Below are 16,783 nucleotides of genomic sequence, written 5' to 3'. Positions count from 1 at the left end.
GAGGGTCCTGTAATAGACCAGTGATAGGTACAGTTATAGGGTGAGGGGTCCTGTAATAGACCAGCGATAGGTACAGTTATAGGGTGAGGGGTCCTGTAATAGACCAGCGATAGGTACAGTTATAGGGTGAGGGGTCCTGTAATAGAGCAGCGATAGGTACAGTTATAGGGTGAGGGGTCCTGTAATAGAGCAGCGATAGGTACAGTTATAGGGTGAGGGGTCCTGTAATAGACCAGCGATAGGTACAGTTATAGGGTGAGGGGTCCTGTAATAGAGCAGTGATAGGTACAGTTATAGGGTGAGGGGTCCTGTAATAGACCAGTGATAGGTACAGTTATAGAGTGAGGGGTCCTGTAATAGAGCAGTGATAGGTACAGTTATAGGGTGAGGGGTCCTGTAATAGACCAGTGATAGGTACAGTTATAGAGTGAGGGGTCCTGTAATAGACCAGAGATAGGTACAGTTATAGGGTGAGGGGTCCTGTAATAGACCAGCGATAGGTACAGTTATAGGGTGAGGGGTCCTGTAATAGACCAGCGATAGGTACAGTTATAGGGTGAGGGGTCCTGTAATAGAGCAGCGATAGGTACAGTTATAGGGTGAGGGGTCCTGTAATAGACCAGCGATAGGTACAGTTATAGGGTGAGGGGTCCTGTAATAGAGCAGTGATAGGTACAGTTATAGGGTGAGGGGTCCTGTAATAGACCAGAGATAGGTACAGTTATAGGGTGAGGGGTCCTGTAATAGACCAGAGATAGGTACAGTTATAGGGTGAGGGGTCCTGTAATAGACCAGTGATAGGTACAGTTATAGGGTGAGGGGTCCTGTAATAGACCAGTGATAGGTGCAGTTATAGGATGAGGGGTCCTGTAATAGACCAGTGATAGGTACAGTTATAGGGTGAGGAGTCCTGTAATAGACCAGTGATAGGTACAGTTATAGGGTGAGGGGTCCTGTAATAGACCAGTGATAGGTACAGTTATAGGGTGAGGGTCCTGTAATAGACCAGTGATAGGTACAGTTATAGGGTGAGGGGTCCTGTAATAGACCAGTGATAGTTACAGTTATAGGGTGAGGGTCCTGTAATAGACCAGTGATAGGTACAGTTATAGGATGAGGGGTCCTGTAATAAACCAGTGATAGGTACAGTTATAGGATGAGGGGTCCTGTAATAGACCAGTGATAGGTACAGTTATAGGGTGAGGGGTCCTGTAATAGACCAGTGATAGGTACAGTTATAGGGTGAGGGTCCTGTAATAGACCAGTGATAGGTACAGTTATAGGATGAGGGGTCCTGTAATAGACCAGTGATAGGTACAGTTATAGGGAGAGGGTGTGGCGAAACCAACTTCGCCACTGTGGGCTGGAGAAGCCTGGCTGCTAGCCTCCTGCCCGCTGACTATGGCCTCTGGACATATTGCACTCTAAAGACTATATTTGAGCATGTAATAATTTATATTGCTGCTACTGGCCCTTTAAAATCAGCGATGGACATATTGGGACTTTTGGGACTAATGTCCCTTTAAGACTTTGTAACATATCACAGTAATACTATCTTAAATATTATGTAGGTATTTATGTGTTCAGTTAAACTGGGGATATGTAGAAATGTGTGTTTTGTGTGTTAAATGTATCAGTATGTAATTTTATGTCTTTTACTGTCTTTTTGCAACCATGTGGTTAATGGAGTCTGACTCTAGTCCTAGATAATTGGATTACTTCTCCAATTATCTCCAGGGCAGAAGGGAGGAAGCCGGGATGCATTGTGGGGGATGTTTTACTTCTGTTTGGGCCAAGCAGGGCCCAAAAGATACTTTTAGTAACTTTTAAACCCCTGGTCGGATTCATGCCATTTTTTAATATGTTGTTCCCCTGAATGGATTGATTGTGGATATGTATTTTTATGTGAATGTGATGTATGGTTTTAAAGTTATGAAAGTTGTGTAAAAGTATATTTTACTCTGTATGCATAATGGGATTATGTGTCACACTAAGGGGAGGGGATGTGTGGGAGGTAACATCTATGTCATTGGTTCTTTTATGCCTCCCCCTGGGTGTGGCCTGTATGTGTGAGTTGGAAATAAAAGCCAGACTGGGTGTCCCAGTCTAGAGTTCTTGCTTAACCCTCAAAATGAAGTGTCGTCTCGTTCTTGGGGGGGATTGGATTGTAAGCTGACTGCCAAGAGTGTAAGCCGATTGTATGCTTTTCTTGTTCAGCTGTTCCAGTTCGGAGTGTTATTTCGTATCCAGATCGGGAGTGTGGTGTTCTGCAGTAGCTGTGCCTGTATCCAGAAAAGGGGATTATCGCCTAAACGGATTTTTCCCCTTTTAGGCTGAAACGGTCCGTTACAATTGGTGGCAAGCGGTGGGATCGTTCCTACAACCAGAGGGACAGCTACAGACAACACCATTCCTGGATTACAAAGTGAGGGCAACGCCAGTACCCGTACAGCGCCCCTATCTACAAGGAACCAACTGCAGCAGAGCAAGCATGGCACCCAGCTACACTCAAGAGGCGTATGACAGAGAGGTCACCAAGATACTGGCTTTATGCGGACCCAACCCCTCAGAATATAGAGTGCAGCGTGTGAAGCAAGCAGTGCGAGAGTACTTGCCGTGGGAATCAGAGCGGGCCAGGGGGTTTGCAGACCTCCCTCCCCAGCGGCAATGTGTGGCCCAGGGAGCTGATGGTGTCGTCCATCCTCCCCAGCAGCCGTGTGTGTCCAAGGGAGCCGAAGGTGCAGTCCTTCCTCCCCAGCGGCAGGCTGAGTTACAGGGGGCAGAGGTTGTTGTTCCTGCCCCCCAGCAGCAAAGTGAGATGCCAAGAAGGCAGTGTGAAGTGAAGGGAGAGGAGAGCAGCGTCCTCCCTCCCCAGCGGCAATGTGTGCCCCAGGGAGCTGATGGTGTCGTCCATCCTCCCCAGCAGCCGTGTGTGTCCAAAGGAGCCGAAGGTGCAGTCCTTCCTCCCCAGCGGCAGGCTGAGTTACAGGGGGCAGAGGTTGTTGTTCCTGCCCCCCAGCAGCAAAGTGATATGCCAAGAAGGCAGTGTGAAGGGAAGGGAGAGGAGAGCAGCGTCCTCCCTCCCCAGCGGCAATGTGTGCCCCAGGGAGCTGATGGTGTCGTCCATCCTCCCCAGCAGCCGTGTGTGTCCAAGGGAGCCGAAGGTGCAGTCCTTCCTCCCCAGCGGCAGGCTGAGTTACAGGGGGCAGAGGTTGTTGTTCCTGCCCCCCAGCAGCAAAGTGAGATGCCAAGACGGCAGTGTGAAGCGAAGGGAGAGGAGAGCAGCGTCCTCCCTCCCCAGCGGCAGTGTGTGCCCCAGGGAGCTGATGGTGTCGTCCATCCTCCCCAGCGGCAGTGTGTCCTGCAGGGAGCAGAGACAGTCAGTCTCGCACCCCAGCAGCCGGACAAGAGAATGAAAGGGGAGACAGCTGGTCCCCCTTTCCACCAGCAGAGAGAGTGGCAGGGAGAGGAGCCTGCTAACCCCCCTCCCCAGCGGCAGTTTACCGTCCAGAGAGAGGAGCTTGTTACACCCTCTCTCCAGCGGCAGCCTAACCCACCAAGGGGAGATGTTAAGCCCCACATCTGTGCAGATGGGACCGTAGTCTCTGCACTTACAGCACAAGGGATAGGGACGGTCGGTCCTGTCCCCCAGCCACAGAGCGATATATCTAAAGGGGAGACAGTCGGTCTCCAGCAGCCAGGCTCCCACCAGACTACTCCCGTGGTAGTGCTGGCAACAGGACAGAGTACCGCTGGTCTCTGCCCCCTCAGCAACCCACCAAGGCAGCCTATCAGTCTCTCACCCAGCCGTGGGGAGGCACCTGAACTTGGACAAAATTCTCCCTCACCCAGGTGTGGTAACTGTTTATTATGGGTGGGCTGCTCTACTACTTCTGTTCTGTGGGTGGGTTGCTGGACTAACCAGGGCACTGACCGGCAGGAGGTCAGATACCCTGTTAGTCTAATTGGTAAAGGGGAGAATTGTGGCGAAACCAACTTCGCCACTGTGGGCTGGAGAAGCCTGGCTGCTAGCCTCCTGCCCGCTGACTATGGCCCCTGGACATATTGCACTCTAAAGACTATATTTGAGCATGTAATAATTTATATTGCTGCTACTGGCCCTTTAAAATCAGCGATGGACATATTGGGACTTTTGGGACTAATGTCCCTTTAAGACTTTGTAACATATCACAGTAATACTATCTTAAATATTATGTAGGTATTTATGTGTTCAGTTAAACTGGGGATATGTAGAAATGTGTGTTTTGTGTGTTAAATGTATCAGTATGTAATTTTATGTCTTTTACTGTCTTTTTGCAACCATGTGGTTAATGGAGTCTGACTCTAGTCCTAGATAATTGGATTACTTCTCCAATTATCTCCAGGGCAGAAGGGAGGAAGCCGGGATGCATTGTGGGGGATGTTTTACTTCTGTTTGGGCCAAGCAGGGCCCAAAAGATACTTTTAGTAACTTTTAAACCCCTGGTCGGATTCATGCCATTTTTTAATATGTTGTTCCCCTGAATGGATTGATTGTGGATATGTATTTTTATGTGAATGTGATGTATGGTTTTAAAGTTATGAAAGTTGTGTAAAAGTATATTTTACACTGTATGCATAATGGGATTATGTGTCACACTAAGGGGAGGGGATGTGTGGGAGGTAACATCTATGTCATTGGTTATTTTATGCCTCCCCCTGGGTGTGGCCTGTATGTGTGAGTTGGAAATAAAAGCCAGACTGGGTGTCCCAGTCTAGAGTTCTTGCTTAACCCTCAAAATGAAGTGTCGTCTCGTTCTTGGGGGGGATTGGATTGTAAGCTGACTGCCAAGAGTGTAAGCCGATTGTATGCTTTTCTTGTTCAGCTGTTCCAGTTCGGAGTGTTATTTCGTATCCAGATCGGGAGTGTGGTGTTCTGCAGTAGCTGTGCCTGTATCCAGAAAAGGGGATTATCGCCTAAACGGATTTTTCCCCTTTTAGGCTGAAACGGTCCGTTACAGAGGGGTCCTGTAATAGACCAGTGATAGGTACAGTTATACAGGGAGTGCAGAATTATTAGGCAAGTTGTATTTTTGAGGATTAATTTTATTATTGAACAACAACCATGTTCTCAATGAACCCAAAACACTCATTAATATCAAAGCTGAATATTTTTGGAAGTAGTTTTTAGTTTGTTTTTAGTTATAGCTATTTTAGGGGGATATCTGTGTGTGCAGGTGACTATTACTGTGCATAATTATTAGGCAACTTAACAAAAAACAAATATATACCCATTTCAATTATTTATTTTTACCAGTGAAACCAATATAACATCTCAACATTCACAAATATACATTTCTGACATTCAAAAACAAAACAAAAACAAATCAGTGACCAATATAGCCACCTTTCTTTGCAAGGACACTCAAAAGCCTGCCATCCATGGATTCTGTCAGTGTTTTGATCTGTTCACCATCAACATTGCGTGCAGCAGCAACCACAGCCTCCCAGACACTGTTCAGAGAGGTGTACTGTTTTCCCTCCTTGTAAATCTCACATTTGATGATGGACCACAGGTTCTCAATGGGGTTCAGATCAGGTGAACAAGGAGGCCATGTCATTAGATTTTCTTCTTTTATACCCTTTCTTGCCAGCCACGCTGTGGAGTACTTGGACGCGTGTGATGGAGCATTGTCCTGCATGAAAATCATGTTTTTCTTGAAGGATGCAGACTTCTTCCTGTACCACTGCTTGAAGAAGGTGTCTTCCAGAAACTGGCAGTAGGACTGGGAGTTGAGCTTGACTCCATCCTCAACCTGAAAAGGCCCCACAAGCTCATCTTTGATGATACCAGCCCAAACCAGTACTCCACCTCCACCTTGCTGGCGTCGGAGTCGGACTGGAGCTCTCTGCCCTTTACCAATCCATCCATCTGGCCCATCAAGACTCACTCTCATTTCATCAGTCCATAAAACCTTAGAAAAATCAGTCTTGAGATATTTCTTGGCCCAGTCTTGACGTTTCAGCTTGTGTGTCTTGTTCAGTGGTGGTCGTCTTTCAGCCTTTCTTACCTTGGCCATGTCTCTGAGTATTGCACACCTTGTGCTTTTGGGCACTCCAGTGATGTTGCAGCTCTGAAATATGGCCAAACTGGTGGCAAGTGGCATCTTGGCAGCTGCACGCTTGACTTTTCTCAGTTCATGGGCAGTTATTTTGCGCCTTGGTTTTTCCACACGCTTCTTGCGACCCTGTTGACTATTTTGAATGAAACGCTTGATTGTTCGATGATCACGCTTCAGAAGCTTTGCAATTTTAAGAGTGCTGCATCCCTCTGCAAGATATCTCACTATTTTTGACTTTTCTGAGCCTGTCAAGTCCTTCTTTTGACCCATTTTGCCAAAGGAAAGGAAGTTGCCTAATAATTGTGCACACCTGATATAGGGTGTTGATGTCATTAGACCACACCCCTTCTCATTACAGAGATGCACATCACCTAATATGTTTAATTGGTAGTAGGCTTTCGAGCCTATACAGCTTGGAGTAAGACAACATGCATAAAGAGGATGATGTGGTCAAAATACTCATTTGCCTAATAATTCTGCACTCCCTGTAGGATGAGGGGTCCTGTAATAGACCAGCGATAGGTACAGTTATAGTGTGAGGGGTCCTGTAATAGAGCAGTGATAGGTACAGTTATAGGGTGAGGGGTCCTGTAATAGACCAGCGATAGGTACAGTTATAGGGTGAGGGGTCCTGTAATAGACCAGCGATAGGTACAGTTATAGGGTGAGGGGTCTTGTAATAGAGCAGTGATAGGTACAGTTATAGGGTGAGGGGTCCTGTAATAGAGCAGCGATAGGTACAGTTATAGGGTGAGAGGTCCTGTAATAGACTAGTGATAGGTACAGTTATAGGATGAGGGGTCCTGTAATAGAGCAGTGATAGGTACAGTTATAGGGTGAGGGGTCCTGTAATAGAGCAGTGATAGGTAGAGTTATAGGGTGAGGGGTCCTGTAATAGAGCAGTGATAGGTACAGATATAGGGTGAAGGGTCTTGTAATAGACCAGCGATAGGTACAGTTATAGGGTGAGGGGTCCTGTAATAGACCAGTGATAGATAGTTATAGGGTGAGGAGTCCTGTAATAGACCAGTGATAGATACAGTTATAGGGTGAGGAGTCCTGTAATAGACCAGTGATAGATACAGTTATAGGGTGAGGGGTGCTGTAATAGAGCAGCGATAGGTACAGTTATAGGGTGAGGGGTCCTGTAATAGACCAGTGATAGATACAGTTATAGGGTGAGGAGTCCTGTAATAGACCAGTGATAGATACAGTTATAGGGTGAGGGGTGCTGTAATAGACTAGTGATAGGTACAGTTATAGGGTGAGGGGTCCTGTAATAGACCAGTGATAGATACAGTTATAGGGTGAGGAGTCCTGTAATAGACCAGTGATAGGTACAGTTATAGGGTGAGGGGTCCTGTAATAGACCAGTGATAGGTACATGTAACGGACCGTTTCAGCATAGAAGGGGAAAAATCCGTTTAGGCGATAATCCCCTTTAGATAAACCAGCAGCTACTATAAGCACCAATTCCACGAACTCCCAAACTGCACGGATTCAGCAACTCTCGAACAGCAGACACACGAACCCTGGAAGCAGCCGAACAGGAAAAGCAATACAAACAGCTTACACTCCTGGCAGTCGGCATACAGTCCCCTTTCCCCCAAGAAAGAGACACACTCCAGCTTCAGGGTTAAACAGCAACAACACTGATTTATTCACACACAGGCTTATATGAGATTCTCCCATGCAAGGGAGGGGTTTACAGTACACCAATCCAGTTTAAGGTACAACCCACACATCTCCTCCCTCTAACTTATCTGTTAACACAATTAACAGGGACATAGTTTTACCCAAGTTTTGGATGTACCCTAAATACTTGGGGTACATCCACAAATCCAATATCTACAGATAGCCCTAGTCTGGGGGAACAACATACGTTAAAATCAGCCCATTCGGATAAACGGTTCGGGAGTTATGGGACTTTAAAGTATTGACCGACCGCATGGGTAAAGTATCCGAAAACAGTTCCATGCATTTTGGCCCTGCGGTCGGTCACAAACAAGTGAATGAAACAGACGAATTACTGGTGTTATAGAGACTAAGGGGGATTCGCATGAATCCCCTAGTTCGTACGTTTCTTTCTACCGAACGGCGGGCCGTTCGGTAGTTTCCCCACGAAATCCTGGAAGTCTGGAGGTCTCAGCGGTGTTTGCCTAGTCGAGTGTCCGATTTTAGTTCCAGACGCTCGACGGCAAAACACCGCTGTTCGGTAGTTAAAGATGGCCGCCGCCACGTGTTAGTTTCCTGAATGGCGGCCACCCAGAGGACAAAGACCACACTGCACTGATTGCCAATTACCCATTTGCAACATTGTTGCAAACGGTAATTGGAGGCACACTTATTCCTGGGTGGTCTGGTTGTTCGGTAGTTTCCTCAACACAATGAATGGAGTGATTCTACCGAACAATCAGATGAATGCTGCATACATATCACCCAGGTTAACTGCATACATAAATACATACATGATATTAAAGGACTAAAGGCAGGATTACTGTACTACGCTCCACAGTCTTAAAGGTACAGTATCCCAAAAGTCCCAATAGGTCCACGGATGGCCCTTAAAGGCCCAGTAGCAGTAATATAGATTATTACATGCCCAAATATAGTTTTTATAGTACAATATGTCCAGGGGCCATAGTCGCAGGGCAGGAGGCTAGCAACCAGGCTTCTCCAGTCCACAGTGGCGAAGTTGGTTTCGCCACAGTACAGTTATAGGGTGAGGGGTCCTGCAATAGACCAGCGATAGGTACAGTTATAGGATGAGGGGTCCTGTAATAGAGCAGTGATAGGTACAGTTATAGGGTGAGGGGTGCTGTAATAGACCAGCGATAGGTACAGTTATAGGATGATGGGTCCTGTAATAGACCAGTGATAGGTACAGTTATAGGATGAGGGGTCCTGTAATAGAGCAGTGATAGGTACAGTTATAGGGTGAGGGGTTCTGTAATAGAGCAGTGATAGGTACAGTTATAGGGTGAGGGGTCCTGTAATAGACCAGTGATAGGTACAGTTATAGGGTGAGGGGTCCTGCAATAGAGCAGTGATAGATACAGTTATAGGGTGAGGGGTCCTGCAATAGAGCAGTGATAGGTACAGTTATACGGTGAGGGGTCCTGTAATAGATCAGTGATAGGTACAGTTATAGTGTGAGGGGTCCTGTAATAGATCAGTGATAGGTACAGTTATAGTGTGAGGGGTCCTGTATTAGACCAGTGATAGGTACAGTTATAGGGTGAGGGGTCCTGTAATAGAGCAGTGATAGGTACAGTTATAGGGTGAGGGGTCCTGTAATAGACCAGTGATAGGTACAGTTATAGTGTGAGGGGTCCTGTAATAGATCAGTGATAGGTACAGTTATAGTGTGAGGGGTCCTGTAATAGACCAGTGATAGGTACAGTTATAGGGTGAGGGGTCCTGTAATAGAGCAGTGATAGGTACAGTTATAGAGCAGTGATTACATTTTTGTAATGCAATAAATATATACCGTATATACTCGAGTATAACTTACATTGCCATAATACAGACTAGGACTGCCGGGCCCATTACAAGCCCGGCGGTCCTGTTGGGGGCTGGCAGCGAGCTGTTACTTACCTTTCCAGCAGCTCCTGTCAGCTCCCTTCTCCTCCGTGCCGTTCAGCTCCACTAAGTCTCGCGAGAGCCGCGGCGTCTGCCACGGGATTTACAGTGGAGCTGAACGGCACAGTACACAGTACACAGCACTGGACCACCAGGGAATAATATGCCCCCCCCCCTCCCTGGCCAGGTATCAAGCAGGGAGGGGGGACAAAAATATTAAATAAAAATGTAAATAATATTATAATAAAATAAAATAAAAATAAAATGTAATATTAAAATAATAATAAAAATGCCCACCCCCCACCAAGGTTACACACTCTGCATCACATACACACACACAGACACACACACACTGCATTCATACACACACACTGCATTCATATACACACACACACACAGACACACACACACTGCATTCATACACACACACTGCATTCATATACACACACACACACACACACACACTGCATTCATACACACACACACACACACACTGCATTCATACACACACACACACACACACACACACTGCATTCATACACACACACACACACACACACTGCATTCATACACACACACTGCATTCATATACACACACACACTGCATTCATACACACACACTGCATTCTACACACACACACTGCATTCTACACACACACACACACACACACTGCATTCATTATATACACACACACACTGCACACACACACACACACTGCATTCTACACACACACACACACTGCATTCATTATATACACACACACACTGCACTCACACACACACACACACTGCATTCTACACACACACACACACTGCATTCATTATATACACACACACACTGCACTCACACACACACACACTGCATTCTACACACACACACACACACACACTCTGCATTCAATATATACACACACTCTGCATTCATTATATACACACACACACTGCATTCTACACAAACACACACACTGCATTCATTATATACACACACTGTAAATAAATATTCAATTTATATAATTTTTTTAGGATATAATTTTATTTAGAAATTTACCAGTAGCTGCTGCATTTCCCACCCTAGTCTTATACTCGAGCCAATAAGTTTTCCCAGTTTTTTGGGGTAAAATTAGGGGCCTCGGCTTATATTCGGGTCGGCTTATATTCGAGTATATACGGTATATAAATACTTATATTCGGGTCGACTTATACTCGAGTATATACGGTATATATAGTTTTTACTGCTGCAGCAACTATTTGTACATTTGATAATGTCTTTTTTTTTCTATCGGCAGTAAGCTTTACCCTGTCTGGGTTGGTAATGTCACAAATAAAATAACAGAGAATATTTTAAGAGGAAAATTTGAACAGTGAGTTTTTTTTTTCACGTTTTTTCAATCTTTAACTGCTGATGTTTGACCTCTCAGGGCAGACTCTTCTTGACCATGCCTGTTTTTCTGCCCTCTCTCTATCTTCACCAATCCATGTTGCTTCTTGCTTCTCTTATCTTGATACGTCCCTATTGAGTTCTCCAACTCTCTGTCCTTCTCTTCTTCCCCATGTCCTTTGTCCTTTTCCCCTCTCCTTCTCTCTGTTCTTTTCCCCTTCCCTCCTCTGTCCTTTTTCCCTCCTCCTCGCCCTCTCTGTCCTTTTCCCCTCCTCTCTGTCCTTTTCCCCCTCCCTTGCTCTCTGTCCTTTTCCCCTTCCCTTGCTCTCTGTCCTTTTCCCCTTCCCTTGCTCTCTGTCCTTTTCCCCTTCTCCCCTCCTTTCTGTCCTTTTCCCCTTCTCCCCTCCTCTCTGTCCTTTTCCCCTTCTCCCCTCCTTTCTGTCCTTTTGCCCTTCTCCCCTCCTCTCTGTCCTTTTGCCCTTCTCCCCTCCTCTCTGTCCTTTTCCCCTTCTCCCCTCCTTTCTGTCCTTTTCCCCTTCTCCCCTCCTCTCTGTCCTTTCCCCTTCTCCCCTCCTCTGTCCTTTTTCCCTCCTCCTCGCCCTCTGTCCTTTTCCCCTCCTCTCTGTCCTTTTCCCCTTCCCCTCCTCTCTGTCCTTTTCCCCTCCTCCCCGCCCTCTCTGTCCTTTTCCCCTTCTCCCCTCCTCTCTGTCCTTCTCTTCTTTCTCATGTCCTTTGTCCTTTTCCCCTCTCCTTCTCTCTGTCCTTTTCCCCTTCCCTCCTCTGTCCTTTTCCCCTCCTCCCCGCCCTCTCTGTCCTTTTCCCCTTCTCCCCTCCTCTCTGTCCTTCTCTTCTTTCTCATGTCCTTTGTCCTTTTCCCCTCTCCTTCTCTCTGTCCTTTTCCCCTTCCCTCCTCTGTCCTTTTTCCCTCCTCCTCGCCCTCTCTGTCCTTTTCCCCTTCTCCCCTCCTCTCTGTCCTTCTCTTCTTCTGTCTGCCGTTCTCTCTGTCCTTCTCTCCTCCTGCCTGTCCATCCTGTTATCATTTGCCCCCGCCTCTTTTAACTCTGCCTTCCCTTCATTGTCCGGCCTGCCTGTTGATTTTGGTTTCAGATTATTTACTTTCTCGATTTACCATTTTTCCCCCTTTTTTAATTTATCTCTTTTCTCTATCAATGTCCTCTTCACAGGTTTGGTCCAATCCATTCAATGCGTATTTTATATAGCCGAACCTGTGCTTTTATCAATTTTACTGCCAAGCAAGATGCTGAGAGAGCATTCAGAGCATTGCAGGTTAGTGCTGGCATTCTGCCGGATTAATCTTTCTATGTGTTCCCCTCTTCCTTGCTCTTTACCACCTTTCACCACCACCCTCACCACAGACATTGCTTTCCCGATTTCCTAGGGTTTGAACGTTGAAGATACCACCTTTGTGTTACAATTGAGGAACCCAGAGCATTCTGATCTCAATGTGTCCAAGATTGGAACCACGCAGCCAGTGAAGTGAGAGGATGGAAGTGAACTGGACACGTGCTGGCCAATTGGTTTCTGGTTTATATGGAATACATTTTGGCTGACGAACAGCATATCATATAAATATTTTGTCTTCTGCTGATTCAAGTAATTCAATACCTTTTCAATAAAAATATATAATTTTTTGTGAATTGTCTGCAGTGATGGAGAATAAAGTTTTATAATGTTGGGGTGCCACACTCCACCCCCATAATTTGACCCCATTCCTCTTTACAGAAACCTCACCTCCTGATATATTCAATATTAAAATAGCTGTCAAAGGAAATACTGTATTTAGTTGGTTTAACCCTTTATCTGCCGAAAATGTATTTTCATTGCAGAGAAATGTTAGTGGCATTGAAAGGATTAAACCACAATTCTGGATTACTTAGTGTACAGGAAATGACCTAGGTCTATTATTACACAATGTGAGGATACAGGAGATACAGATAAATAGAGTAGTGGAACTGTGCATAGAAAAGGCATAATACACAGTTAAAATAAAACTACACGGGGAATCTACGAATATAGAAGAGGGCAATTCACGGACAGCCAGCGCACGCGCACGCACACACGCACGCACACACACACACACACTTTTTTATTTTTATTTTATTTTTTATATTTCTTGCTTGGTTGTGCTTTGCTCATGGGTGGAAGGTGGGCAGCAGCCAGTTAACTCTTGCAGAGCTTGACAAGCACTTCCAGGCTACAAACCTCCATGCTGCTCTCCCTCTGGTCCTCTTATTGAATTAAGACCGGGAAGCAGCACTGTATTAGAGATACGGAACTTTGGTAAGAGAGTGATAGTCCTAGCATCTCTATCTGAACTTCACTCCAGCTGAGATTCAAAACAGAGACCAGGAGAGAAAAAAGCACATCCCACGTCCGCATCCCAACCACACAAGTGATTCAGGGCTGAAACAGGGAATCTAGCCCCTGAGCGGTGTGCCAGCAGTCCCCTGTTTCAGATCCGCTCACTACCATCTCAGTTTCTGCCATGTGCCAAGCTAGAGAGAGTGTAGTCATAGTTTGGGTGTTCGCATTAACTGCTGGGGTTTGTTATCCTCACTGGTTCTTGGAGCCTTATAGTGCAACATGGAAACATAGCAGTCTGTCCTGTCTCCTAAAAACTCATCCAGTTTCCAAACATGCTGACTCACAAAGTTAGATAAATTGCCCCCGGGGAGAGGTCACTGTAGTGGAGCCATTGTCCTAGCAGGGACTTTTCTCTGCTGGATCCTCTAGAGCAGGCATAGGACTACACCTCTCATGATGCTTTGCCAGCATTATGGTTGTAAGAGCATTATGGGAGATGTAGTCCAAAACATCTGGAGTGCCGAAGGTTGCCTATGCCTGCTCTAGAGTATAATCCGGAACAAGAAAAATGCCAAAGAAATAATCCCACTTCCTCCCCAGTACTGGACGACAAACAGTTCTGTGAGTACAACTGCTTTTATTCCCGCCATACATGGCTTTTATACATTGCCTCTAGCATGGGGTGTCTCAGCCACAATTACAGGGATTTTCTTCCAAGGTTCCTATGTGCCTGAGAGATAAAACTATAACTTAATTATCTATTAGCTACAGAAAAATATACAATATTTTAAAACATCCCAAAAATACATTTTACTAACTTCAGAACCCCACACTTTGACGAAATATCATGTAGGTCTCTTTGTTGGTTTGGGAATGGCATTCAAATGAAATTGGTGATTGCAGCGGACCCCGGGTAACCCCACTGGTTACCTCCACTATTGTGGCAGAAATGCCTCTGCCACGTGTTCTTGGAGGGGCCTGCTTGCCAGCCTCCTGCCAAAAGAATATGGGCCTTTTAAAAACTATAGGAACGCCCTATTGAGCTACGATGTATTGGAAAAGCGACACTCCTTGCGTAGGGCATCCCAGCACTCGTGCGTCCCATTGCAATCGTTTTTGGTCAGACACGATCACAAAAATGATGTATCTGCCATACCATCAACAACGCCCACTGCATGGGGGAAAAAATATGTATTACAGGGTCAGTTCCTACAACATGTAAACCGATCTCCACGAGTTACTGGTTAATATCATGTCATGTACCATTTGCTGCTTCAAAACTAGCACAGAAATAGGAATCTGATTTAGACTGCTCCCTCCCAGACAAACAATAGGATTGCATCTTTCAATTGCCTAGACAACTGATTAACTCCTCTACCCATATAGAACAACATAACAAAACAATATGCATGTGGTACATGGTACCGAGTAGATTGCACAAACTGTATCCCAATGACTCTGCCACATGCTGGAAATGCAACGATGTGGAGGGCACTGCCCTGCATATATGGTGGTCCTGTCCACGCATTCAAACCTTCTGGGCACGTGTACATAGCGTTGCACAGGCAACAACTGGATGCTCCATCCCACTAGCACCCCTACAGCTGTTACTAATTGACCTACCGGTGGGCTCCCCTACACGTTGTGCTGACAGCACAGAGGTTAATTCCTCAAAACTGGGGGGAAAAGGCCCCCTGTGTCACAGCGCTTACTCACTGACCTGGATACACAGAGCTCATATGAGCAGGGCTTGAAAACACAATTCCCTCCCAATCAAACCTCCTGTAAAGCATGGGGTATGTGGTACTCGTGGAGATTGCGTACCAAATGAACTGTCATGACAATTAAATGTCAAGGTGAAGTGAGGGATATGAAGGCCCTTCCTCCTATAGGTCTGTACCAGGCATACAATGCGCCTGTTTAGAGTGCTGGATGAACTGTGAAACCTGATGATGAGACAATGTCCTTATGTGAATGACATGTATATTATATCTGTATTCATTGACTATTCTGTACGAGCCTAAATTGTGTACTGATTAAATTAATTCCTCCCCCCCCCTTTTTCCTTCTTCCTTTCTGTACCCCTCGCATTATGCAAACCAATAAAAAAATGGCAAACTGGAAAACAAAACAAAAACAAAGCTATTGGAACGGTGGGCGTGGCCAACAGCCAACGGGAATGGTCGCATAAATCTTGTGCTCCTACCCGATCGGCACAACGTGACGGTAATAGGGACTAAAACTGCGGAATAGCAAGGTACTCAAGCCTCCTACCGTGAGCTGACAAGCTGCTGGGACAGATAGCGTCGAAAAATAAAACAAAGGCAGCCAAGGCTGCCTTCTTCACACAAAAAGCCTGCAGGCCCAAAAGACCGCCTGACAGTGAACAAGATGGCGCCAAAGTGGGGACTAAGGCTCCGCTCTCAGACCCGGAATACGAAGCTCCGACGGGAGGTGAAGGTCTGATCACAGAAACGAAGATGAAATCCCTGCTGGAAGCACTTAATGATGCATCAATTCCAAGAGACAGTGGCGACTCTCACCAAAGATGTGGCTGATCTGGGTGAGCACACATCACACATAGAGAATAAACTGGCAGAGCATGCAGAGGTCCACAGTAGCATGGCTGATGCAATGCAACGCATAGAACACAGACTGAAAACCTCTGAAGACAAGCTGACTGACCTAGAGTATTGTTCCAGGAGGAACAATGTGCGTATAAGGGTCATAGCAGAGTCCATAGAAACCAGGCAATTGCTCCATTACGTTACAACCTTCTTTGCCAGACTGGCACCAGAAGTAGACCCAGAGCTCCTCATCATAGACCGCATTCACAGGGTGGGGAGGCCGAAACATGTGCGAATCCATTACTTCCACGTTGAAGATCAAATCATGAAAGCCAGCCGCAAGAATGGACCACTAGCGGAATACAAAGCTCTACAACTCTATGCAGACCTTTCCCCGGCCACACTGTTCCAAAGAAGGGAACTCTCGCAAATGACATCATCTCTTTGGGCTCAAAAGGTGCCGTACAGTAGGGGATTCCCAACCAAACTACTGGTAATGAAGAATGGGACCTTACACACATCAAGATGGTGGAAGAAGGACGTAAGATCTTACAGGACTGGGACATACCTATTCATCCCCCTTAAAAACCACTCCCATCCCGCCCAAGGAGACTGTCCTCTGAATGGCAAAAGGTCCATTAAAGGAACTGATTCTCTGAAGCACGTGCTGTTACAGCCCGAATTGGGCGACCCCTTTGGGTAACGTAGAGTTGTCCCGCATGTCTATACTTGTTAGTTCTGTTATTAGCATGTAAGGCTGAGCTGATATTTTTACTTCTATAGGCAAGAAGCCATAATAGAGGCACTCTTCTCTTATTATTCCAAGTGGC

General features: G+C 46.0%; 1 protein-coding gene across 1 annotated transcript in view; it reads left to right on the top strand.

Annotated features, from left to right (window-relative positions):
• The window catches only part of TTC31 (tetratricopeptide repeat domain 31), a 96,041-nt gene extending 83,322 nt beyond the window's left edge, over nucleotides 1–12,719 (top strand). The window contains exons 15-17 of the mRNA XM_063457504.1: nucleotides 10,970–11,044; nucleotides 12,246–12,348; nucleotides 12,461–12,719. Of these exons, the coding sequence (XP_063313574.1) occupies nucleotides 10,970–11,044; nucleotides 12,246–12,348; nucleotides 12,461–12,562 (280 nt within the window). The 3' untranslated portion in view covers nucleotides 12,563–12,719. The remainder of the gene's footprint in view (nucleotides 1–10,969; nucleotides 11,045–12,245; nucleotides 12,349–12,460) is intronic.
• The last annotated feature ends 4,064 nt before the right edge of the window (nucleotides 12,720–16,783 follow it).

The sequence above is a fragment of the Pelobates fuscus genome, chromosome 6 (genome assembly GCF_036172605.1).
Source record: "Pelobates fuscus isolate aPelFus1 chromosome 6, aPelFus1.pri, whole genome shotgun sequence".
NCBI lineage: Eukaryota > Metazoa > Chordata > Amphibia > Anura > Pelobatidae > Pelobates > Pelobates fuscus.
This window is presented reverse-complemented; position numbering and strand designations above follow the sequence as displayed.